The sequence below is a fragment of the Sorex araneus genome, chromosome 2 (genome assembly GCF_027595985.1).
Source record: "Sorex araneus isolate mSorAra2 chromosome 2, mSorAra2.pri, whole genome shotgun sequence".
Classification (NCBI taxonomy): Eukaryota; Metazoa; Chordata; class Mammalia; order Eulipotyphla; family Soricidae; genus Sorex; species Sorex araneus.
Window position 1 is genome coordinate 94058992 of NC_073303.1, and position 26502 is coordinate 94085493.

At 52.0% G+C, this 26502-nt stretch overlaps 1 protein-coding gene across 1 annotated transcript in view; it reads left to right on the forward strand.

Moving 5' to 3' along the window:
- ST3GAL1 (ST3 beta-galactoside alpha-2,3-sialyltransferase 1) overlaps nucleotides 1-25230 on the forward strand; it is a 122375-nt gene extending 97145 nt beyond the window's left edge. The window contains exons 3-8 of the mRNA XM_055127025.1: nucleotides 5682-6505; nucleotides 13180-13376; nucleotides 16345-16524; nucleotides 17916-17961; nucleotides 19358-19477; nucleotides 20723-25230. Of these exons, the coding sequence (XP_054983000.1) occupies nucleotides 6197-6505; nucleotides 13180-13376; nucleotides 16345-16524; nucleotides 17916-17961; nucleotides 19358-19477; nucleotides 20723-20896 (1026 nt within the window). The 5' untranslated portion in view covers nucleotides 5682-6196 and the 3' untranslated portion in view covers nucleotides 20897-25230. The remainder of the gene's footprint in view (nucleotides 1-5681; nucleotides 6506-13179; nucleotides 13377-16344; nucleotides 16525-17915; nucleotides 17962-19357; nucleotides 19478-20722) is intronic.
- The last annotated feature ends 1272 nt before the right edge of the window (nucleotides 25231-26502 follow it).

The window sequence follows — 26502 nt, forward strand, 5'->3', positions numbered from 1 at the left end:
AGAGCCAGGGCCTCCAGGAGAGAGGAGAAAGACTCTCCGGGCCAGGGCAGATGTGTGCTGATGAGTTGTTGCCATTTTCATAGCCTTTTTCAGAAAGGAAGATCATTTCTAGCACTGACTCTAATTCTGGGCAAAAATCAGAAAGTGATCTTTATTCTTCTAAGTAGTTAGGGGAGTGATACAAATTTCTCTTGGGGTGGAGAGATAGTACATGGATAAGACAATTTGCCTTGCATACAGCCAACCGGTTTCAATTACCAGGACCCCCTATGGTTCCCTGAACACCACCAGAAGTGATGCCTGCGTGCAGAGCCAGGAGTCAGCCCTGAGCACTGCGGAGTGTGGTTCCAAAAACAAAAATACAAAGTTTCCCATGAGCCTACAAGGCTTGAAATGACCTTGGCTCAGAATAATACACCTATCTAGGTAGCATGTCCTGGAGAGAGGGCGGGGGGCTGTTCTGAATATCGTGGGAAATGGCTTCCCTGAATACCCTCCTTCAGGACCTCCCAAGGGGGAGTTCTCACTTTCCGAGAGCCATGAGAGTTGTGTGTGCCCAGGGCGTGTTGCCTGTTCCAAGAGTTGTTCCCTGCCCGGTCTCTTCTGCTGCTCTTGGTCTCAGCCCTGAGCTGACACTTTTCTTCAGATGGGACCTGAAATCGTGTCCACGATGGGACACCATTTGGACAGACTTTTCTTGGCTGACAGACAGACTTTTCTTGGCTGACAGTTCCAAGAAGTTAGCAGAAGCTCTGCTCATAGCCTCATTTTCTTTTTTTTTCTTCTTCTTTTTTTGCTTTTTTTTTGGATCACACCCGGTGATGCACAGAGGTTTTTCCTGGTTCATGCACTCAGGCTCATGCACCACTCCTGGCAGTGCTCAGGGGACCATATGGGATGCTGGGAATGGAACCCAGGTCGGCCACATGCAAGGCAAACGCTCTACCCGCTGTGCTATCGCTCTAGCCCCAGCCTCAGTTTCAATGTGCAGGAAGTCAACCTTCCTTGACTTTTTCCATTTCGGGGAGGTCTTTCAGCCGCCACTCATGGAGCACTTATGCAGAGATCCCTGCCCATGAGATCTTAGCGTAGCTTTCCTTTTGGGGAGCCGGGGCAGGCTGCCTCACTTCCCAAAGAAAAGGGTAGTCACCCTCTTCCCTGAGGCAGGGGCTGGTGCAAAGCTGTTCTGACTTCCATCCTGCAGCTGTGTTTTTCTAGCACTTTCAGAGCACTAGTTGATAGCCGCCCAGAGCCTCTGCTGATCAGCAGGATGCTAGTGAGTGCCCTAGAGAGAAGGAGTCACAGTGCCCCCTGCTAATACAACTCAGCCATCCCCACCCACACCCACACCCCCCTTGCCCTTAGCCTGAGCGTCAGCATGGAAGTTTCAGTATCCCTCACATGAACTTCTGTCTAGAATCTTATTTGATCAAAGTAGTTTGTTACTTGTCCATCTAAGCCAACATCTGCCCTTGGCATCGGAAAACATAATCGGAGCATCATGGACCCTGCTCATTGCGAAGAAATGTGGGGAGGCCCTGTCACTTCTTTGCTCAGATCCTGCCCCATGAAAACAGTCTTGAACATGACCTTGCAGGCCCTGCCCATCCTCCCCTCACTGCTCTCCCCAGTCGCACTGTGCCAGCCTCCTTTCTCCCCAGGGCTCTAGGCTCTGGCATCTAGGAAATGCTCACCACGGAATCTTCAACTCCCAGCCAGACTAGACTCCAGAAAAATAGGCGAGTCAATGGATTGGGAAAATGGACCAACTTCTCTTTTCTTTCTTTCTTTCTTTTTTTTTTTTTGCTTTTTGGGTCACACCCAGTGATGCTCAAGGGTTACTCCTGGCTGTGCATTCAGAAATTACTCCTGGCGGTACTCAGGGGACCATAATGGGATGCCAGGGATTGAACTCGGGGTCAACTGCGTGCAAGGCAAATGCACTACCTGCTGTACTATTGCTCCAGCGCCGGACAGACTTTTCTTGGCTGACAGTTCCAAGAAGTGAGTTAAAGCTCTGCTTATAGCCTCATTTTCAACTTGCAGGAATGGTTCAGAGAAGGCGGGAAACTTGCTCATGGTCAAACAAAAATGGTGGTGGGGGGGTACATCTAGTAAGAATTAGAGTCTTCTGAATCTATGCATTTTCTTTTTTCTCTCAGCTCTCTCCCAACTGTCAGCCCTTCCCTTGCCTTCATTCATTTCTGCCTCTTGATTGTAATGCCCTGTGAAAGGCCGTGTGACAGGGCTCCAGCACTTAGACTGGATTTCTCTTCCCGTGGAGTGCCCACCCTGATTCTCTATCCCCAGGGGGCAGACAGCGGCAAGTAGTGCAGAGTAGGGCTTGGGCACTGGGTGTACCCTGAGAGGCCTGGCCATCCAAACAGAAGTCAGCTCCAGCCACGCCCTGAAATAAGAATGAACGAGCGTCCCTCTGCCAAGCAGGATGGGATGGACTTCCTGCACAGGGGAGACTGCGAGGGCAGGGGCCCCTCAGGGGTAGCCACAGGGCTCTGTGGGTCAGTTGCCCTGCGTCAAGTTCCACGTCATCTGTTTGACACCGTCATGGCTATGTATTCTTCCACATCACTGAAAGTCAAGACAAAGGCTCTGCCAGAGATTTAACACCATCAGGCTGGCCCTTGGCCAGTATGACCTTGACCTCTGCCTGAAATAAAGTATAGGACCAGAACAGAGCAGAGTTCTTTCTGCCAGGGATAGTCTGAAGGGCACATCAGAAAGCGCCCATCTCCGGGCCGGTTACTGTGGGAAAGTGGAGCCCTCTGCTGGCCAAGTAGGAGAATTAAACTCACCGACAAACTGGCGGGAGAAGCAGACAGGCCCCTGGGAACTAGAACCGTGAATGCCACTGGGTTCCAAATGCCAGGCAAGATTGTTGTGAAGGGGGAAGATGAGTTGGAGACAAATCAAAATGGCCTGGCCAGGTGCTGGTGGTGCCTGGGCAGTGCGAGGTGTATGTGTTTGGGGGGGGAGGTGGGGGGAGGTGGGGGGAGGGGGCAGGGGTGTGAGCAGAGGGCAAGTGGAGGTTGATGTATACGTCCAGCAGCACGTGTCAAGCCCCAGGTGTCTGCAGGAAGATACTGTTGAATTAATCTGGTTTTGAGCTTTCCTCTTTCTACCCAAAGGGAACCAATCCCCCTTCGGTGCTCACTCTTTCTGGAAACTATCCGACTTCATAACCATCGAAACGTTGGAGAAGGGAAAGAATTGATTGGACAAATAGGGATGAAGGGGTCCTGGCAAAACTGAATGAGGAATGGATGTGCTAGGGAGCAAAGCTGAGAACATGGTTTACTCTGCAGAGGCTCTCGGAAGTTCGTGAAGTCTGGGGGCGGCTTTACCGGCATTTAGGAAATTCCTGTCTGCTTTCTTTGTTGTTGTTGTTGTTGTTGTTTTTCTTTTTGGGTCACACCCGGCGATGCACAGGGGTTACTCCTGGATTTGCACTAAGGAATTACTCCTGGCAGTGCTCAGGGGACCATATGGGATGCTGGGAATCGAACCCGGGTCGGCCGCGTGCAAGGCAAACGCCCTACCCAGGTGCTATTGCTCCAGCCCCCAGTGTCTGCTTTCTTTGAATGAGTGTACTCCTCTTTCTCTCTCTGTCCCTCGGGTGCTTGGAATGTATGGGAGTGTGGGGGGTGTGAGGGGTAGGGCTCAGTTTGGAATGAGACTCTGCTTCCTTCTTTTCCTGGGACCTGTGGCAAGTCATTTAATACTTTGAATCTCAGTTTCTTCAGTGTACAAACAGAAAACTACTATATAGTGGGTAGTAGACGATTTTCTGAAGAAGCAGATACACTTGAATATACTATCCTAGTGAACTCTTAGGGTTGGAGCGATAGCACAGCGGGTAGGTCATTTGACCTTCACGAGGCTGACCCGGGTTTGATTTCTCCATTCCTCTCGGGAGAGCCTAGAAAGCTACTAAGAGTATCCCAACCGCACAGCAGAGCCTGGCAAGCTACCTGTGGCGTATTTAATATGTCAGAAACAGTAAAAACAAGTCTCACAATGGAGATGTTACTGGTGCCCACTCGAGCAAATTGATGAGCAACAGGATGACAATGACAGTGACAGTAACAACTAACTTACTGGATCGTCAAGAGACTTTATTTTTCAGTGTCTGAATAAATAATGTTTATTCAAACACTGAAAATAATGTAAATGATGACCCCTGACAGAGTTAAACATGTGGCTTTTGGTCTTTGTACACCTGCCAACACCTTGGCCTGCAGGTGAAAACTTTTCCTCTGGCCTACTTGGTATGGATTTGTTGGTAGATACCCTTCTCTTACCATCCTATCTTCCTAACATTCTGTGAGTGGAGGTATTTTTATCCCATTTTACAGAGGGAGAAACCAAGAGCTGGATGGTCGAGCCATGGGCCTGACACCCCACAGCTGGAAAACCAGGCTGTGGCCTGAACCATGTGAAGTCCTCTCTATAAACAGAGGGTAACGGGCACATTTGGAATCTGGGGCAGGAGGAAGACAGCTACTTCCTGAGCGTACCATTTACTTTAATTTTTATTGACTCATCATTAGCTTACAGTAGTATGGAATTTCAGGAGTTTAATTTCCCACTCGTGAGTATGTGTCATTGTCGCCAGCACTAAAGTTCCAGTTCTCTACCTACACCCAATACCTCTCTTCATCCTTCACCTCTCTACTTTCCCTGTGGTCACTAAGATAGTTTTCACTGAGACCCAGAGTTAGCTTTGTTGTTCCTTGCCAGTTCATTTCCCTTCATTATCCATATTCCACAGTCAGCGGTTGTCTTGCTCTTCCTTACTCAATTCAAGTAGAATCATGGATTCGATGACGATGCGAAAGACACAGTTGTGTCCTCGTAATGGTAGGGACATACTTCACTGAGCTGAGAGACCACAGTGCATTTATTCACTCTGCAGTCAGTGAGCAAAAGCTCCGAGGTGGATTCCAAGCCTTGGCTTTTGTGCTGCCGTGAACAAAGGAGCACACATATCATTTTTTGAATGGGAAATGGTTTTTCTTGGGCCGGAGTGATAGCACAGCAGGTAGGGCGTCTGCCTTGCACGCGGCCAACCCGGGTTCGATCCCCAGCATCCAATATGGTCCCCCAAGCACCACCAGGAGTGGTTCCTCTGAGTGCAAAGCCAGGAGTAACCCCTGAGCATCGCTGGGTGTGACCCAAAAAAAGCAAAAAAAAAAAAAAAAAAAGGAAATGGTTTTTCTTTGGGTAAATGTCCGAGGAGTGAACATATCACTTCATTGCAATCCTGAGTCCAGGGGAGCACGAAGGAGTGAGAACGTGGTGGCTGCTCCATGCGCTCTTTGTGCATTGCTCCCTCACTCCGCATTGCTCCGTCCCTTCACATGGGTTTAGCTCCCAGACTTCCCTCGAATCTTTCTGTGTCCTAAGCTCTGACTGCAGAAACGGTGGCTGGGATGTCTCTGTGCCCCTTAGCAGCTGTGTGGAATTGGTGTTTACTTCCTGTCGTATGCACGCACAGTCTCTATCTCCTCGAGGGCAAATTTGTTCCCCAGAGCTGTCTGCAACCTTGACCGCTGCAGGGAAGACTTGAGTCCTTGTCTTGGAGTGGGTGGAGGGTGGATGGAGTTTTGTTTTTGTAAATTAATAGAGGTGTTAACTTGTTTTCTTGCCCCTTTGCTGTGAAGATGACAGACAACCAACCGTGAGTGCCTTCACCGAAAAGACTGCTTAACCGCACGGCTCTGTTGGATTTCTGCGAAGGATCCCCGATCCGGAGCCTTCACCCTTCTTTACCCTCTGGCGACCCCGAACTGTCACAGCCCCTCCGATGGGAAAGGAAATCCTGAATTTAGCCTGATTCAAGTTTCATCGGGAGACCAGATCTGCTGCTCCAGGGTTGCAGACACAGCCAGCTATTTTATTTCTTGAAAAGGTAAATTATCTACAAAAGAAAGAGCCAAACCAACAGGAGCCATCCTCTCGACACCCGACTGTCATCTGTGAAGGTCCGTGTGCCTGCCCAGTGGGTGTGAGGGCAGCCAGAGCAGGCCCGACGCTCTCCTCCACCCCCAGGAATCCCTGCCGGACCTTGTGATTTGTGTCTCAGCACTGGGATTTTTTCTTCCGAATTCCTTCCCCAGCCAGCATCCGTGTGTCCAGCACATCAGCAGGAGGGGCCCCCTGACAGGAGAGAGCCACCATGGCCAGTCTGAAGAAAAGGATGCTCAAGTTCCTCACCCTCCTGGTCCTGCTCATCTTCTTTACCTCCTTCTGCCTGAACGTGTCCCTCATCCTGGTCCCCAACACCTGGCTCCCCAAGCAACTGATGCAGGAGCTCTCGGACTTCATGAGGTTCCTGAAGTACCCGTACAAGGGCTGCAGCTGTGCGCGCTGCATCGAGGACCGAGGGCTCTCGCCCTGGTTCGACAGCAGGTTCAACAGGTCCATACCACCGCTGCTGACGTTGCAGAACGCCTTTCTAGAGGAAGACACCTACAGGTGGTGGCTGGTGAGAGCTGGGGCTGATGGGGCGGGGTGAGGGGTGGGGAGAGAGGGCTGGCAGGAGAGCAGTGGGCGTCCCAAAATCAAAGGCTTAGGCTGCAATGCACTGGGGAGCCCTGACAGGTGCTTTTAGCAGAATGGGTCATTCATCCATCCAGCCACAGACCCCCGAGAGTTGTGGCCGCCGCTTACGCACTTCGCTTTATTGCCTGTCACCCATCATTGTGCTTTTGTACAAATTGCAGGTTTGTGGCCTGTGTCCAGATAGTCTGTTGCGGCCATTTTTCCAGGAGCCTGTGCTCACTTCCTGTCCCTGTGTCACATTAAAGCAGGGACATTGTGCTTCAGACACTATTGCACACGTATGATGGTACACTCAAACTAGAATTAATGCTGTTCCATTTTCACCCTCCCAAGCAGTGCGCAGAGGGTCACCAAGGCTGTACCGGCAATGCTCAGAGTTGTGGATGCCGGGGATCAAACATGGGGGGGCCTTGTGCATGCCAGTCATGCACCCTTAAGTCACAAGCTCTCCCCTTAGCCCCGAGACATGACTTTTATATGCACCAGGAAATGAAAACTAAGGTCTGCAACTCACTTTATTGGGATGCTCACTTTATGCCAATATTTGCTTTTTGTGCTGGTGGAACCCAATCGACTTTCTCTCTCTCTCTCTCTCTCTCTCTCTCTCTCTCTCTCTCTCTCTCTCTCTCTCTCTCTCTCTCTCTCTCCCCTCTCACTCTCCTCTCTCCTCTCTCTCTTTCTTTCTTTCTGTCTCTTTCTTTCTTTCTCTGTCTCTTTCTCTTTTCTCTCTCTCTCTTTCTCTCTTTCTCTGTTTCTCTTTCTCTTCCTTTCTTTCTTTCTCTCTCTCTCTCTTTCTCTCTTTCTCTTTCTCTCTCTCTCTTTCTCTCTCTTCCTCTTTCTTTCTTCAGGGGACCAAATGGAATGCTGGGGATCTAAACCTGGTTGGCTATAAACAAGGCACGCTCCACTGTCTCTGCTCTACTATCTCTCTGGCCTCAAACCATAGCATTTCTGAATGTGTCTCGATGTGTAAGTCAGAGCCAAAGGTTCCATATTAACTTTCTGTGTCTTCCATGACCGATTGTAGCTAGCTTGATGCTTTAAAGCAGTAGGAATTCATTGGCTCAAAATTGTGGAGGGAGGTGGCAGATTTCCAAGATAAAAGTGTGTGGGGACATGGCTCATCCTCCAGGCCTGACTTCTGGCTTCTGAGGGTGGCCAGCACAATCTCCTGACTTGTGAGTACATTTATCTCCTCTCTGCCTTTGTCTTTACATGACCTCTTGTCTGAATCTGTCTTTCCCTACCTGTAACTCAGGGCCCAACCCATATCCAAAGAGGTCTCAGCTGAGATCTCTCATTCAGTGACCAGTGACCTCTGTGAACATAAACATTCTCGCTTCCAAATAAAGTCACATTCAGAGGTTGGGGTCCAGGACCTGGGCATGTCTTTTGGGGGTAGCTACAGCTATTGATATGCTACAAAGAAACCAGATCCTTACTCTCCTAGAATTATATTCTTCCAGTGAGAAACTGATATACAGTAAAGAAAAGAGTAAGATAGGCTTGGGTTGGGGGTGGAAGGTATAGGGGGTGGCCTGAGGAAGAGCAAACATGTGTTTAACAGAGAAACTTGGAGGCAAATCTCTGTTCAGGTGGTACACAGCAAAGGTTTCTGAAGAGGCAGGAATTGAAGTGAGACCCAAAGACGGAAGGCACCAGAAAGCTTCTGTGAATACAAAGCAATGTCAAGTGCATGCTTGTGGTCTCAGACGTAGTATGTGCAAGAGTCCTGGGGTGAGATCTGAGTACTGGAGGCAGAGAGAAGCCTATGTGGCTGTAAAGGAGGACAGGGTGACACCAGCAGGGCCTGAGGGCAGAAAAGATGCTCAGTGAGGAGTCTGGGATTTGTTCTAAGCCCGTTCAAATTTCAGTCCTGGATGTTGATGATCTGATGTAGTTAGTTTTTTGCAAGACCCTCCCAGTAACTGAATGCAAACTAAATAGAAGGGGAAGATGAACACACCAGCACCAGAATATTGAGATGGAAAGTTGGTCTTCCATTTCTTGGGTGCAGGGGTAGCTGGCAGAGAAGGGGAGTCAGTTCCCAGCTAGGATCTGTGCCATTTGGGAAGTGGGCCCAGAAGAGAGATCTTCCCTGGAAAGAGATGGCCACACTCATCATGAAGGATAGAAAAGAGTGGTCCAGGGGGATGTTGGAGGCATGACACTCCAGGCTTTGGCATTGCCTGAGCTGTGAGAAGGCTGTGTGTTGACTGGAGGGAGCATGCCATGCCACAAATCTGTGGATGGAACATGGGTGCCACGCATGAGGCCATGGGTATAGCCACTGAGTCATTCATAGGTCACTCTGAAAAAGTATGCGGGTGTGAACACTGATCTAAAGGGATTCGGATGACAAGCCGTAGGCCCAGGCTGGGGCCTGTATCCATCTCCCACGCCCTCCCCTCCATGTGCAGTGGACTCTGGGCAGTTGATGGAGCAGGAGGGCAGGGGTTTTTGCCCTCTCAGAGGTTTGGGTGCTGCTCACAGAGGCCATGGATCAAGAGTGAGAAGAACCAAGGCAGAGTCTGAGCTGAAGCTTTATGAACATTTGAGGCAGAGGAGCAGGAGTTCCATCATGAGGACCCCAGCATGTAAAACCCATGTACAAGACTAGAGACCTAGTTTCAGGGGCATTGGCACGTTCCAGAGCCGAGGCATAATTAACATTTGGGTGCTGTACTTCCATCCTGCCTCTGGGCTTGAGGGGCAAAAGGGGCTGGTCTACCAGGCATGGGAGGGGGAGAGAGAGAGAGAGAGAGAGAGAGAGAGAGAGAGAGAGAGAGAGAGAGAGAGAGAGAGAGAGAGAGAGAGAGAGAGAGAGAGAGAGAGAGAGAGAGAGAGAGTTTAGTGGGCAGGGAAGGGTGAATCTTTCCATCACAGTTATAGGTGGGATGTGAAGGCCAGAAGACTGGCTACAGTGTCTCATGAGTGGATAATCCTCCCCCAGAGCCTCACTGGGTGGGATGGGGTAGATACGAAGCTGTGTTGAGGGCCGGAGCAATAGTACAGCAGGTAGGGCACTTGCCTTGCACCTGGCTTACACATATTCTATCCCTGGCATCCCATATGGCCCCCCAAGCACTGCCAGGACTAATTCCTCTGTGTAGAGACAAGAGTCACCCCGGAACACAGCAGGGTGTTGCACCAAAACCAATACATAAATAAACAAACAAAAAGAAAGCTATATTGACCTCTCAGGCCTAGCTCATGTTCTTTCCCTTGCCCCGGCCTGCTAGAGTAGATGTTAATCTCCAGCCTGTGCCCTGTTCTCACGCCCCCTCCTCTGTGCAGGCAGACCTCTATCTGTGTCTTATTCGAGCCCTGCTACCTTGCATCGTCATCACAGAAGGCTGGGAAGCAAGAGTACACCAGGGTCCTGAGAGATCATGCAGGGCTCAGATGCTGGCCTGGCATGTGGCCAACCCCAGTTCTGTTCCCAGTGCTGAATATGGTCCCCTGATCACCTCCAGGCGTCTCTGCTGAGCAGAGTTGGGAACAGCCCCGAGCACCACTGGCTGTGGCTCAATCCTCCTCTGCATCCTCCTTCCTCAAAGGAAGAAAATCCGAATACCGGTAGCCTCCTAGCCCCAGGGTTTTGTTCTCTGAAGTTTCAGCTACCCACCAGCTCAGAACAGTAGGACAAGAGTCAGGGCCGCAGCTTACTCAGAGACCTGGTGTTTCCCATGGCTGAGAGGCTGGCTTTGAGCCCTGAAAACCCCACGATAAAATTGAATTAGTTTTAATTAAACTCTGATGCACAAGAAGGTATTTTGAGAGAGGCCAGAGTCACATAGTTTTAATTGCAGTATCTTAATTTGCTGATTCTATGGTTTTATTATTACTTAAAATTTATTGTTTATTACTATCCCCAATTTGTAAACTAAGCTTTAGCCTAGGTATTTCACTGTCACTGTCATCCTGTTGCTCATCAGTTTGCTCAGGCGGGCACCAGTAACATCTCCATTTTGAGACTTATTACTGTTTTTGGCATATTGAATATGCCACGGGTAGCTTGCCAGGCTCTGCCATGCGGGCGAGATACTTGGTAGCTTGCCGGGCTCTTCAAGAGGGGCGGAGGACTCGAACTCGGGTCGGCCTCGTGCAGGACAAATGCCCTACCCGCTGTGCTATTGCTCCAGCCCAGCCTAGATATTTATACATTAAAAATATAAAAACCCGAATATCTAGAAGATTTTGCACTGGCTGAATTTTAGGCATTCACTTGGAGTCTTGGAAGCCGCCTCCCCAGCTGGGGGCCAGTATTCCTCATCAGTGAAATCCTCAGTATAATACCACTAGTTCTGATGTTCCCCAGCAAAAACCAAGGCTACTGCTCCGAGGGACCAGACTGTCTGACCAGCTCCACGGGCATGACTTACAATTCATATCGCAGGAACACAGCTCACTTGCTCCCACCTCACCCCTGGCAGTACCTCAAGGCTTACTCCCGGATCAGTGCTCAGTGATCACTCCTGACAGGCTTGGTGGACTATAAAGGGTGTTTGGGATTGATCAGCTACATCCAGGGCCAATGCCCTCCCCACTGTACTATATCTCCCCCCCCCCCCACCCCCCACTAGTGGTGGGATGTGACTCAGCTGTCAGGAAAGCTGCAGTCTGCATCATGCTAAGGGAAGTGAGACCAAGCGGGAGGGTGAACACCAAAGACTTCGTTCGTATTTAGTCGTATTTAGTGTCTGAACACCAGAAGAGAATTCCGTGATAGTAGCAGATGCTGAGAGTCATCGTACAGAACTGAGTTTACTGAGGCAGGGAGGGGAGGGGACCTGGAGACCAGCAGAGGGGAGGGGGTGGCACTGACACCTTAGTGGTGGGGGCAGTGGCATGAGGCCATGAAGCATTATTAATAATCACAGGGTCTTAGAAATATATTTTAAGAACTAGTATAGCAGGCAAGGTGCTTACCTTGGACTTAGCTGACCCTAGCTACATCCCTGGCACTGTGTATGACCCCTTGACCACCACCAGAAATGATTCCCAAGCACAGAGCCAGAAGTAAGCCCTGAGCACAGCTGCCCAAGAGAAAAGAAAAAGAAAGAAAAGCACATCATCCTTTGACTCATTTCATGGGATTTGTGTCCCATCTGTCTTATAGGACATATTCAAATGCCCTCCTTTTATTGACAAATTTGTTATTGTATGTATATTTCACTTTATTATATATATATATATTAATTTGGGGTTATACCCATTTATGCTTATATTTTATTCCTGGCTTTGTGCTCAGGGAGCACAACTGGTGTTGCTCAGGGAACCTCGTGTTATGCTGGGAATTGAACCTGAGTTAATTTTATCCAAAACAAGCACCCTACCTAATTGTACTATATCTTCAGTCCCAACTTTGGGAATCTCATCAGGTTTTACTCTAAAAACACAGGCCAGTGTATCAGGAGGCAGCTGCATGATGAGTCATTAGAGTCCATCCAAGTAGTGGCTAGACATGGGATGTGAAGCTGCAGGCAGGGACTAACAGCGGGACAAGTGCAAGTGGCTTAACAGGTGAAAGTTCTGCACCTGCACCTGGGGAGATCCAGTCCTATACAGGGAGGATGCAGCCAGTGCTTGCCCCTGCCTGGAGCTCAGAAAGCTCCTGGTGCAGCTGATTCTCATGCCACATCCCTAAAGAACCTCTACACGATGGAATAGCATGCAGCTGTTAAAAAGGATGAAGTCATGAAATTTTTATATAAGTGGATCAACACGGAGAGTATAAGGTTAAGGGAAATGAGTCAGAAAGAGAGAGACAGACATAGAAAGATTGCACTTATCTGTGGAATATACAGTAACAGAATGGGAGACTTACCCCCAAGAATAGTAGAGATGAGTACCAGGAGGAAGCTGGACTCACATACTGGGGGGAAAGGCAACTCAGATAGAGAAGGGAACACCAGGTAAAGGGTGCTTGGAGGGCCCGCTCAGGATGGGAGATGCGTGCTGAAAGTAGACACAGGCTGAATGATGGCCACTCAGTACCTCTATTGCAAACCACAACACCCCAAAGGAGAGAAAGAGCAAAAGGGAATGCCCTGTCCCAGAGGCGGGGTAGGGTGGGGGGGATGGGGTGGGGGTGAGGTGAGGGATACTGGGATCATTGTTGGTGGAGAATGGGCACTGGTGGAGGTATGGGTACTCAGACCATTGTATGACTGAAACTTAAGCAGAAAAGTTTGTAAGTCTGTAACTATACCGCATGGTGATTCATTTAAAAAAAAATTAAATAATAATAAAAAAAATATTCAGACTCCTTGGAAGTCAGGTGGTGGAAGCCAGGATGTGTTCAGCAAATGACTGATTGATTGGTCTGGCTGGAGCTCAGTGGTCTTGGGACTGATAGAACTGAGGGAGCAGAGGCAGGCGAGATGGACACCGGGTCACCTGACCTTTTCTCTGAGCTTTATTCAGAGTGAATGAATGGCCAGTTTCCTTATCACCTCCCTGAGCAACCCCTGGGCACCCGCAGCAGAGGTGCCTGTCCCGACAATGCCCGGCTCCCTACCAGCAGGAGAAAGGGGACGTGTGCCCGACCTGGCATAGTCAGGCTAACCTGTGCCGTTCCTCCTCTGCCCACAGAGGCTCCAAGGGGAGAAGAAGCCCAGTCATTTGAATGACACCATCATGGAGCTCTTCCAGGTGGTCCCTGGGAACACGGACCCCCTGTTGCAGAAGAGTTTGATGGGCTGCCGGCGCTGTGCCGTCGTGGGCAATTCTGGCAACCTGCGAGATTCCTGGTATGGCTCCCAGATTGACAACCATGACTTCGTGTTTCGGTGAGTGCCCCGACTTCACCCCAGTGCCGCAGTGCCAGGCAACCCAGGGTCCCTCAAGGTAGAAGAGATGTCGTGGCTCAGGGTTAGAGGGTGAAGCCCCCAGCCCAGGCATGCTTGGACTTACCAGGGAATCTCAGGCCCCTCCTGGTACCCACATGGGCTTCAGTTTCCCATATTCAAGAGGGACCCAATGGATGGAGAGCTTGGCATCTACAGGCCTGGTGAGAGAGCGAGATTTATTTGAAAACTCATGTTTCAGCCTTAACATTCATCCTCATTTTGCTAATTAAGATTCTTTTTGCATAACTATATAACCCCCTAACTCCCCACGCCTGAATCCAAGATAACACACACCCAACATCTGTCTGGGCATCTGGTAATCTCTGATGCATCATTCTATTTTATTTTATTTTATTTTTTGATTAGTGAATCACTGTGAGGTATAGTTACAGACTTACAAACTTTCATGCTTGCATTTCAATCATACAATGCTCAAGTGCCCATCCCTCCACCAGTGCCCATTTTCCACCACCAGTGGTCCCAGCATCCCTTCCACCACCCCCACCCATCCCCCCACCCCACCCTGCCTCTGTGGCAGGGCATTCCCTTTTGCTGTCTCTCTCCTTTTGGATGTTGTGGTTTTCAGTAGAGATATTAAGTGGCCATCATGTTCGGTCTGTAGTCTACTTTCAGCCCGCATCTCCCATCCTGAATGGGCCCTCCTAGCACCCTTTGCTTGGTGTTCCCTTCTCTATCTGAGCTGCCTTTTCCCACAGCATGTGAGGCCAGCTTCTAAGCTGTGGAGTAATCCTCCTGGTACTTATCTCTAATGTTCTTGGGTGTTAGTCTCCTATTCTGTTACTTTATATTCCACAGATGAGTGCAGTCTTTCTATGTCTATCCCTCTCTTTCTGACTCATTTCACTTAACATGATACTTTACATGTTGATCCACCTACATGCAAATTTCATGACTTCATTTTTCCTAACATAGTATTCCATTGTGTAGAGATACATCATTTGTGACTTGAGGATCTCAAGTGTCTGAATGTGGGAGGAATCCAAGCAATGCCCAGGAAGCTTCTAGAAAAGTTTATTTTGGAGTCTCTGACTTTTTGCCTTTAGGCCCTTCACCTGGCCTCCCTGGACCCTCCATGGGGTCCATAGTGTGATGAGCTTAGGTCGGTCACACAGACCTGGGTAGCTCTGTGGTATGACACAAAATCTCTGAACTTAGATTTCCTCAACCATCAGCTAGCATAGCTGGCACTCACAGTGAACGACCCATGCCACTTGACTGAGACTGCATCTCAGACTGAGACCAGCCATTAAAGGCAGGGCTGGTCAATACCACTCTGGGAATATATCCTGGAGAGGCAAAAAAGGTATAATAGAAATGACATCTGCATTTGTATGTTCATTGCAGCACTGTTTACAATAGCTAAAATCTGGAAAAAACCGGAGTGCCCAAAAACAGATGACTGGTTAAAGAAACTTTGGTACATCTACCCAATGGAATACTATGCAGCTGTTAGAAACGATGAAGTCATGAAATTTTCATATAAGTGGATCAACATGGAAAGTATCATGTTGAGTGAAATGAGTCAGAAAGAAAAAGACAGACATAGAAAGATCACACTCATCTGTGGGATGTAAAGTAGCAGAATGGGAGACTAACACCCAAGAGTAGTAGAAATAAGGACCAGGAGGTCTGCCCCACAGCTTGGAAACTAGCCTCACATGCTGGGGGAAAAGGCAGCTCAGATAGAGAAGGGAACACCTAGTAGAGGATGTTGGGAGAATCCACTCGGGTTGAAAGATGCGTGCCAAAAGGAGAATATAGACTGAACATGATGGCCATTCAATACCTCTATTGCAAACTACAACACCCAAAAGGAGAGAAAACAAAAGGAAATGCCCTGCCGCAGAGGCAGGGTGGGGTGGTGGGGGATGGAATGGGTGTGGTAGGGGTTGGGGTGGGAGTGGTGGGAGGGATACTGGGAACATTGGTGGAGGAGAATGGGCACTGGTGGAGGGATGGGTAAATGATCACTGTATGACTGAAATGCAAACATGAAAATTCATAAGTTTGTAACTGTGATTTACTAATAAAAAATTATTTGATTTTTTTATTAGTGAATTAGTGATTCACAAATAAAAAAAAAATTTTTTTAAAAAAAGAAGAAGAAAATAAAGGCAGGCTGGGGCTGGAGTAATAGCACAGCGGGTAGGGCGTTTGCCTTGCACGTGGCCAACCCGGGTTCAATTCCCAGCATCCCGTATGGTCCCCCGAGCACCGCTAGGATGAGTGCATGCTCTGATGCACAAAGCCTGGCTTCTGTCTGTGCCAGCACATGGTCCCCCAAACTCCACTGTGAATCACCCCCATGCATAGAACACAGAACAGGCATTGAAACTGCTGGGTGTAACCCCAAAACCAAATAAAACACTTTTAGGGTTTTGATTTTGGGCTGTGCCTGATTGTGCTCAGACTTTTTGCTCAAAAATTATTCCTGGCAAAAAGCAAAAAAAAAAAAAAAAAATTATTCCTGGCAGGGTTCAGGGGGGCCATCTAAAGTGTCAGAAATCAAACCTGGGTATGCTGCATGCAAGCCCTACCTGCTACACTGTCTTTCAGGCCCTTATTTGTTTGTAATTTAAAAGGATAGTTTTGCAGGGGCTGGAGCAATAGCACAGCGGGTAGGGCATTTGCCTTGCACGTGGCTGACCCGGGTTTGATTCCCATATGGTCCCATCCATATGGTCCCCTGAGTACTGCCAGGAGTGACCCCTGTGCATTGCCGGGTGTGACTCAAAAAGAAAAAAAAAAGATAGTTTTGCAGATAAGTGATTTGAGGTGCAGTGAAGATGGAGGACACACCCGAGCTACCACACGATACTGCCAACGCGAAAACCGCCCCTCAGAGGCCCCTGTGAGGTGACTCCTGCACCCTTGCTCCTTTCTGCAGGATGAACAAAGCCCCCACGGCTGGCTTTGAAGACCACGTCGGGAGCAAGACCACCCACCACTTCCTGTACCCTGAGAGCTACCGAGAACTTGGGGAGAACGTCAGCATGATTCTGGTTCCCTTCAAGACTCTGGACCTGGAGTGGGTGGTGAGCGCCATCACCACGGGCACCATCACCCAGTAAGTCCCCTCAGGGTACCTGGGGGGAGGGTCCTGCCCCGAACCTGGCTGTCTGGGTACTGACTGCCCTTCTCTTCACTGCCCTGTCGTCCCTACCACAGCCTTCTTGCCTTGCTTCTCCCTCAAAAGTGCCCCCTCCTCCCCAGGAAATGCCCCTCTCCTCCCCGGGAAGCGCCCCTCTCCTTCCCGGGAAATGCCCCTCTCCTCCTCGGGAAGTGCCCCTCTCCTCCCTGGGAAGTGCCCGTCTCCTCCCCGGGAAATGCCCCTCTCCTCCTCGGGAAGCACCCCTCTCCTCCCCGGGAAATGCCCCTCTCCTCCCCGGGAAGTGCCCCTCTCCTTCCCGGGAAATGCCCCTCTCCTCCTCGGGAAATGCCCCTCTTCTCCCCGGGAAATGCCCCTCTCCTCCCCGGGCAGTGCCCCTTTCCTCCCTGGAAAATGCCCATCTCCTCCCCGGGAAGTGCCCCTCTCCTCCCCGGGAAATGCCCCTCTCCTTTACGGTAAATTCCGCTCTCCTTCCAGGATGCCCGAGCAACTGCACGTCCTAGTCCATTCCTTCCACTCCAGTTCCTCCTGGGCCTCTCACCCCCCAAAACACACACACACACACACACACACACACACACACACACACACACACACACACTCAGACAAAGGCTAAGCTCACATTGGTCCTTGCTTTGCTATGCAACATTGGGCCTGGATAGAACCAGGGAATGTGGCTCCATGCTAGAGTGTCCACATCATATGCACCAATTCCTGAGTGTGATCTCTGGTACTAAAAAAAAAAAAAAAAAAATTGTGGTGAAGGGAGCCATATTACTTAGCCCTGGCTCAAGTCGTGGGGTCCTGGACCCTGCACAGGGCCAAACCCCCTTGCTCTTCCTAGGGAGAAATGGCTGCTGTGTCCAGGGAGCCACTAGGTTTCAGCTGCCTCATCTGAGGCTCCGGGAGAGTGTCTGAGGGTGGGAGGGGCGGGGCTGCAGGAGCAGGGCAGGGCTGCTGGGGGGGTAGGGGGGGCTCTTTGGGGAGCAGGAGGCAGGTGAGGGTACTTGCCCACCTTCATCTGAGGGTGTGGAGTGGATGGCGCCGTATCATCTTGCAGGCACACGGGTGCAATTTTACTTACTTAGATGAATCTCTCGAGATGCGAGATGCCCAGTGACGGTTGTTCCTGATCGGGTCTCAGTCCAGGGTGCGGTGTCCGCCCTCTGTGCTCTCTCCTCTCTGTGGGTGGTGGGAAGCAAGTTGCCTCCCCCGCCACTTCCAGGAGAAGCCCTGACGGATTACAGGGGCCTGGAGCCAGTCCAGTGGCTGCTACAGGAGGGGCCTGAGAACTCCCCGCTCCGGCCCTCCCGGCCCCTCCCCAGGTGACCCTTGTGATCTCTCCACAGCACCTACATTCCTGTCCCCAGGAAGATCAACGCAAACAAGGACAAGGTGAGTCAGCCGCCGTGTGGAGACCTCTGCTGATCAGTGTCCTCCGGGGTCCCTCCCTACAGCATCTGGACGCGGAGGGGCTGGGCCCAGTGCTGAGGAGGGGTCGCTCATTCCTTCCCCAGAGATGCCAAAGGAGGACCCCTCCACCCCCACACCCCCCACTAGCACCCTCACCCAGAAGCTGGCCACAGATGTACCACCCCTGCAGACCCCACCCCCGCTGACACCCCACCCCAAGGACACCCCTTCTCTTCTGACACAGAGGCCAGAGATCTTACACACTGACAATGCTAGTTTGGGTGCAGTCTGTCAAAATTGGTATGCGCCCCTCTAGACTGCTCAGTATCCCTCCATTTTGCCATCCCCGCCCCCGGCAGGCATTTGGCCATGACATGCACAAAGGTGGGATAAAAGAAGATAAGAATAGGGCTGGAGCAATCGCACAGCGGATAGGGCGTTTGCCTTGCACTCGGCCAACCCGGGTTCGATTCCCAGCATCCCATATGGTCCCCTGAGCACTGCCAGGAATAATTCCTGAGTGCATGAGCCAGAAGTAACCCCTGTGCATCACTGGGTGTGACCCAAAGGGCAAAAAAAAAAAAGATAAAAATAGACCTGTCTGCCGCAATCATCTTAAGATGGGAGACCAGGGCCAGAAAGGCCAAGCTGCTTTCCCAGGAACACACAGCTCATTCTCGATCTGACTAGAACCAAAGTCCTTCCAGGTCTCCACTCCAGCCCTTGGCTTTGGGGTCTCGCTGCCCTGGGGGAAGAAGCCATATGGGAACCCGTTTCAGGGTGATCGTTCTACACCTGGATATACCTTACCATTTGGATGATCAGTGAATGGTTTGCCAGTGACCTGCCCAATCCACCACCCCTGCCCAGTTCTGGAGGCTGGCACTAGGCTTCCTGCGCATGCCCAGGAAAGCAGCCTACACTCAAGGCAGGGGGCCAGTGGGACGAAGGCCAGACTTAGGCACCAGGGCGTCTCCACTTGTGACAGTGCAGGTCACTGAGCCTCTGGACCTACTTCCCCCTGTGTCGCCGGGAGAGGGAAGCGCTGCTCTGTGCCGGAATGCCTTCCTCCTTACCCAGGGCACACGGGCAGACTGGTGAAGCCAGGGGGTCCCTGCCGCTTCTTTCCCGCTGTGGCCTCTACGCTTTGCCTCCCGTCTCCCTCCCTGGCCTCACTGGCTGTTTTCCCACCGTCCCCCGGGCTTCTTTCGCCTCTTGCACTTTCCGGCGTTCCTCGATTCCGATGATTGTCCCTCTCCCTGGAGCACCAGCCCGGTGTCTGTCTGCCGGCCTGTGCACGGGGGCGTGCCCCGTGGCCGCTGCTGCAGGCGGGCTCCCTCACCATCCTCCCCCCCACCCCCACCCCGCCCCCACACAGGTCCTGGTCTACCACCCAGCCTTCATCAAGTACGTCTTCGACAACTGGCTGCAGGGCCACGGGCGCTACCCCTCCACCGGCATCCTGGCCATCTTCTTCGCGCTGCACATCTGCGACGAGGTGGGCGCTCTGGGGGGTTGGGGGTCCCCCTCTCACTGGGCCGGAGACCAGGAGTGGGCGTCTCCTCTCCATAGCTGCTGGAGTGCTCCTTGGGGAGGAGCAGCAGATCTTCGGGGACAGGCGCTGAGGGCAGACTCCGGGCTTCTGCGGCGGCGGGAGCTGCCTGGGTACTCCCAGGAGCAGCCGTGGGGAGCCCCGGTGGGCTGGGACGCAGGAGCAGGTTGTCGTCAGGAGAGAGCTCAGCACAGCAGCTTCCATCTCGATTAGGTCTTTGGGGAGCTGCTTAAGGCTCGGGGGCAGCGTGCAGGGCCCGTCCTTAACAGAACGTCTCAGCGTGGGATCCAGGCCCCCGAGGTCTCAGGACTCACGAAGGGTTGAGCACCGGGTGTTTCCCGGCAGGGCGGTGCCAACTTCCCACCAGTGTCTGGGTCATGTCAGAGAGATAGAACAGGGCTTACGGCTCTTGCCTTGCATGTGGCCATTCCAGGGTTGATCCCCAGCACCATAGAAGGGCCCCAGAACCCTGCCAGGAGGGCTCCCTGAGCACAGAGCCCTGAGTACTGCTGGGAGTGGCCCCAAAACAAAAAAATAACCAAAGCAAATGTCATTTCTACTGCACCTTTTTGCTTCTCCGGGGTATATTCCCAGGAGTGGTATCGCTGGGTCAAATGGGAGCTCAATTTCTGATTTTTTGAGAAGCGTCCATATTGGTGGTGGAATATGTGCACTGGTGAAGGGATGGGTGTTTGAGCATTGTGTAACTGAGACTTTGTAACTTTGAGCCTGAAAGGTTTGTTACTTTCCACATGGTGATTCAATAAAAAATAAATTAAAAAATAATAATAACCGAAGCATTTTAAAAAAAAAAAGAAAAAAAGAAAGAGAAGAAAACCAGCTCCTGTTGCCTGCCTCCTTGCTGTCAGTTGGGGACCTTGAGGTCCCACCTCTGGTCTTCCTGGGAAGGCTCAGAGCTGGAGTTTGGGGTGGCCTCCTCCCCATTCTCTCTCTAGCTCCTCAGGTTGGGGAGCAGAGGTTGACCCGGCAGGCACTAGAAGTGAGCTGCGTGGGGACGACCACCACAGACACCCACCTTCTCCTCCCCAACTGTGACTTCACTTGGCTCACGGGGGCCCTCCCGGAGCCTCCAGAAGGGTTGGTGGGAGGAATCCTTGGAAACTGTGCTCCCAGGGTCCCTTTGAGAGCTTGCCCTGCCGTCCCCTCTTACCTCTGTGCTTCCGCCCGCAGGTGGACCTGTATGGCTTCGGGGCGAACAGCAAAGGGGACTGGCACCACTACTGGGAGACCAACCCCTCGGCAGGAGCTTTCCGCAAGACGGGGGTCCACGATGGCGACTTTGAGTCCAATGTGACCTCCATCTTGGCCTCCATCAACAAGCTCCATATCTTCCACGGGAGATGACGCTGCCCTGGCTTTGAGACTCATGCCCTGAGGCCCACCCCGCCCCCCTCCGTGGCGGCCCCATGACCGGCCTTGGGGAGGAGTCTCTTATTCCCAGCACTGGGCCGCCTCCAATGAGCAAGGCCTGTGCTGCCCTGGGCCGGGGGGGCATTTGATGGTGGGGACGGGGAAGAGCATCAGTCTCCACGGAGGGTGGGGGGTCAGGGCCTGGGGACCACATCCTGAAGACTCTCCTCTGCCCGAGGGAGCACAGGCTCCCGGGAGGAGGGGCTGCGTCTGCTCTCCACTGAGGACCTTGCTGCAGACTCAGCCCCTGGCTCTCCTGGCAAGATCCTCAGCGAGGCCAGCCGGCGTGGGGCAGAGTGTGGTGGACGCAGAGGATGAGAAGATCTCTCTCCTTGCACGACGCCTGGCCCCTCACCCCTGGGGCGGCTGCACCCCTCACTCTTCCTTTCCAAAGCTCATGCCAGGTGGCCAGGAGCAGGGCCCCACCGCCCCCCCGCCGGCCTGGAGCCTCTGAGTCCTGCCGCGTCTCTCCCGCCGGGGTACTCTGGAGGAATCCTTCTTTTCCGACTCAAATTCTAGTATGCAGCAGCCCCGGTGACCTTCATGTGCCTTTGTCCTGGGAGGGGAGCAGCGGGGGCCAAGAGGAGGCCCTGCCGCTGCCTGTGCCCTGCAGTCATTGCTTGCTGGCAGGGCTCCTCCTTCCCGGTTTCTCCGGCAGCATGTCTCAGAGGATCCTGATGCCATTGAGTGGTCGTTGGCCCTGGCCCGGCAGGATTTGGTGCCCCTCCCACCTTCCAAGTTGTCTTCCCCCTGGGTCTCCTCTGGCCGGTTTTGTCCTGTGAGAGGCAGGTGGTCGCATGGCCCACATCTGACAGTGTGGGAGAAATCATACCTCATACCCCGCCCCCCGCCCCCATCGGCTCCCTCTGCTGTTCTCTGTCTGCCGCGTCCACTTTCCTGGTTATTTATTGATTCATATTTTCAAGTCATCTCACCTGATGTGCACTTTGCCATGCCGATGTAGACCCTTGTGTTTGCCTCAAGTTTACCCTTGCACCCCGCCAGCCGCCGCAGAGCAGAGCGGCGAGCACGTGAAGCCAGCCTTTCAGGCAGCCCCTAGATCTGGGCCTTCGGAGGGATGAAAGAGCTCACTAGGAGGCAGATCCTGTGGTGTCAGGCTGGTGTTTATCTACCCCCGAAGACCGCTTCCAGCTCCACTTTCTTCTTTCCTCATTGTGATTCCATGCTGGGCTAGGAATCTCCAAAACTCAGGGGGAGCATCTTGGGGCTGAATGGGGAGTGAAGTCTCAGGCCTAAGAAGAGAAGTTATTGGCTCTAGGTCCTGGCATTCAACAGGACCAAAGCTCTTTTCCTTCGAGCACATTTGTTAAAAGACCAGAGTCACGGTAGGGGAAGCGGGGGTGTCTCTGGCTGGAATGTGAAGGTGCATCACCAGGGTCTCCTTGCCCGCACTGGGGCTCGTCCTGCTCTCCCCTGGCCTCCCTCTGCAGACAGGAGGAATTAGGGGTATGTAGCCGCCGCCAGTGGTATCATGGCACTCAAAAATTCCTAGAAATGAAATGTCACAATTGCATAGCCTTCTTGTTGCTGTATGAACCAGATTGCCTTGTGTATGTTTTCATAAGATTTCTCCGAATGCGAATAAAAAATAAAAAATGTTTGAAAACACACACAAACCTGCTCCAGCTTTAAAATCCTCCAAAACGTGAGACCTGGAGGCTTATACGTGGCCACCAGGCCCTTGATGCCAGCAGCAATCCCTGAAGCCAGAGCTCACAGCGGTGTTTGGGACCAAGGCCTGTATGAGCACCTGCCAGTTGGCCTGTCAGTCCCGGGGACAGAGCTGGGAAAAGAAATGCCATGGACACCAGCTGCAGTGTAGCCTCCCAAGATCTCAGTGGATCCTGCTAGCTGAGTGTGCTCCAGGAGGGCAGGGGCGGAGCCAGCACCCTGCTTCTGGGCTCCTGGAGCCATAACAAGCTTCCCGAGGGAGCCTCGGGTCATGGCCAGGCTGCAAGGCGCCAGGCTCATGGTCCAGCCCCGGCTCCCTCCCACACAGCCCTCCACCCTGGGAAGTGCCTTCCACACAGAGCATTGTCCTCTCACCTTGTACAGATAAGATAAGCAAGACCCATAAAGCAGGAGTGTCTCCGGGCTGGAGCAAGGGTACAACAGGTAAAACTTGCCTGGCGTGCAGTCAGTCCTGTTGTGGTCCCCAGCATCCCATAGGGTCACCCCCCCCCAAACACCACGAGTTGTTCTGAGTGCAGAGTCAGGAGTAACCCCTGGGCATTGCCAGGTGTGGCCCCCAAACCAAAAATTGAAATATAAAAATGTAGGCAGGGGGGCAACTTGGGAGGTGAGACAACCATGACAGAGGGCACCAGGCAAAGTAGAGGGGAACCCAAGCAGCTGCCTTGTTTGAAGCCTCGGAGGCGCCTTTCCCAGCCAGGTTTCCCCAGCATCTCCCGGACCTGGAAACTGGGTTCAGGCTGCAGGCTGTGCTTTGCTGCTGCTTCACCCTCCGGTCAGCCTCCCTGGGGGCCCTGGCCCACCTGTCACCTCCCTGTTTGCTCTGTGTGTCTCCTGGCTCCTAGTGGCTTCACCAAATAAGAGCCAGGCTTCAGAGCTGGGATGAAATGCACCGATGGGCGTCACCCAGGGCTCAGAGTGGGAGTGTATGTGTCTCCCCGTGCACTTGTGTCTTGACAAGAGAGCAAGCAGCCGCCACCCTGGGGAATGCTCGCCACTGAGACTGAGGCAGAAAAGGCCACTGACGCAGGTCCCAGAGACGGGGTGTGGCATCCCAACCTTCAGTGGGTTAGAGCACTGGTTATTTCTGAGCAGGAGCATCTACAGCCAAACCAGCCCCTAATACCACCCCCCTGGCCGCCCCGGCCTTGTCCACCTCTTTAGTGGGAAGGGAGGGGCAGGTTTGAAGCCTCTAGAGCCAGGAGTGGTGGCAAGGACCAGGACTTGAGAAGGTTCTCGAACAGATGCCTTTAGAGACTCAGGATCAGAGAGGTAGTACAGTGTGGAGGGCACTTGCCCCACATGTAGTTGTCCCAGGTTTGTTTCCTAGCATCCTATGTGGTCCCCTGAGACCACCAGGAGCAATCCCTGAGCACAGAGCCAGGAGTAAGCCCTAAGCATTGTCAGGTGTGACTCCCAACCAAAGCCAAACCCAACCAATAGAAACTCTGGATTCATGGGATTGGTCCAGCAAACCACACGGGTGAGGCCAGGTACAAAGAAATAAGATGCCAAAGCAGGGGACTAGAGAGAGCAGTGGAAAGCGGGGAAGGTTGCAGAGACTAAGGGCAAGAGGTCGAGAGGTGGCAGGCAGCCCTGTCCCTACTGTCCCCAAAGGGGCTGCTGGCAACCAGTCCTACCTCAACACCAACCAGACCTCGGAGAACTGTGTCATCTGATTTGCCTGTTACCGAGGTGACCCAAACAGGAGCAGAGAAGTCCCCAGGCCCCTTCACGCCAGGATGATGAAGAAAGATAGGAAACACTGTCTCCAAGGCGCCCACGGTGTCAGCTGTGCCACCAAAAACCAGCAACTGTCCTCTTAAGACCCCTGGGAACCCCCACAGCCCACCCTGGACAGCTGGGGTGTACCCTCCACCCCGGGGTCTGAGCAAGCATGTTTTGAGAGAGTCGGCGAGCTTCAAGTTAGGAAACTCTTCTCTCCCACCCTGCTGTGCTCCGTGTCACCTCTCAGCAGACAAGAGAAGGGATGTCAGAGGGACAGGCACATGCTAGGGCATCTCAGGGCTGGTCCGCACAGGGCACTCACAGCGTTTTCCTCAGCCACGGCTCCGGAGCATTTGGCGGTAGTTGCATTTCCTGAAAGCAGCATCTTCTGCAGCAGGCCTGCATGCCCTCCATACCCACCCAGGGTCCAACCGACTGCTGAATTTGTCTGCTCAGCCCCTGGACGGCCTGCCGCCAGCTTTAACACCGCGCCCAAGGCCCGACCTGGGATGCACAGTCACGATAGCACTTCATCGAATGGACTCAAAGCCAAAGTTTCTTAGGCACTTTTTCTCGGCAATCTTGCTTGGTTTGGTTGTTGCTTTTTATCAGTTCTTCAGCTCCCCAAACCCAAATTCCCCCCTACCTCAAGCTTGTGGCTTTTGTTTTTGTTTGTGTTCACAGTTGATGTCCATCTGAATGCATTTGGTGGATAATTGGAGGAGAGTCTGCCTTCTTCAACCTCTGCTTTTATTATTATTATTATTGTTGTTGTTGAGCGTTTCCGATGGTCCCAATCAGAGTGAATAAAAAAAAAAGCTATTTTATCATTTGACTGTTGGTGCTTTATCCACACGCCTCTTTACCCGTGCTGTTTCCACTCACATCTTTGAAATCCTCAAGGCACAAGGTTCTTTGTGCCTGCCAGGGACCTTCTTGGTCCGCGTCCCTGCAAGCAAGAGCAGAGTGTCCCAAGACTGAGCCATAACCGCTCTCCAACTGGAGGTGCTGATACTGAAGAGGTCCAGGCAAGTGGCAGGATCCTTGGATATAATTTGGGGGTAGATTTCCGGGGTGTGTGACTGATTTATATGTGAATGTTTATTGGCATATGTATATATATATATATATATATATATACACACACACACACACACATATATATATATACATATATATATATATATATGAAAAGGCAACAGTAAGCCACATAAATTGGAAGCCTTCAGGTTATCTGAAGTTTTAGAGGACCAAAAGGTCACTCCCTCCCTGCAGCTCTGCCTTCCCCACGTGTGTCCGGGGCCAGTGTCCTCACCTCTGGGAGCCTCAGCTGCCTTATTTATCTAATGGGCCATAGTACTAATACTGGCCAAGTTGAGAGGAAGATGAAAGTCAGCCCAGGAAACTGAGTAGATGAGACCAGCTTTGCCCCATTTGCTGGAAGAAATAGTCTTGGCTGAGGGTTCTCATGGGCGTGGTTAGTGTCCATCTTTCTCAACACACAGCAGCACCCAGGAATCGGGAATCTGGCCCCAGGTGGTATACATGTCCCTTTAAAATACAGAAAAGAGCGCCAGGAGGTAGTGCAGTGGTTAGGGAGCATGCCTGGAAGGCACCTGACTTGGGTCCAATTCCCAAGTACCACATGGTGCCCCGAGCATCGCCAGGTGCAGCCTGGCAGGTTCCTGCGCCCTGTGGGATGTGGCCCAGGTATTGCCCGCACCACAGGGCCCAAAAAGCACCGAATCGTTGAATCCTTGCACTGAGCTTCCAGTCCAGTCAATCAAGAATTGCCAGAGGGGCCCCTAGAACTCCGGAGCTTGGGAGTCCCCAGCCACAAAAGCCAAACAAACCAAGACAAGTGGTGGAGGGGGCTAGAGCCAGAAAGATAATATAAAGGTTAAGGCACGTGCCGTGCATGCTGACCCCAGTTCAAGTCTCCAGCACCTGTGGTCTCTCAGGCACCACCAGGAATGATCCCTGGGCACGGCCAGGTATAGCCCCCAAGCTTAAAATTATTCTAACTAATAGAATTTGATTAGTATTAGATTAGTATTAGGATGCTCATTAAAAACTGCGTTGAGTATTAAAAGCTCCCA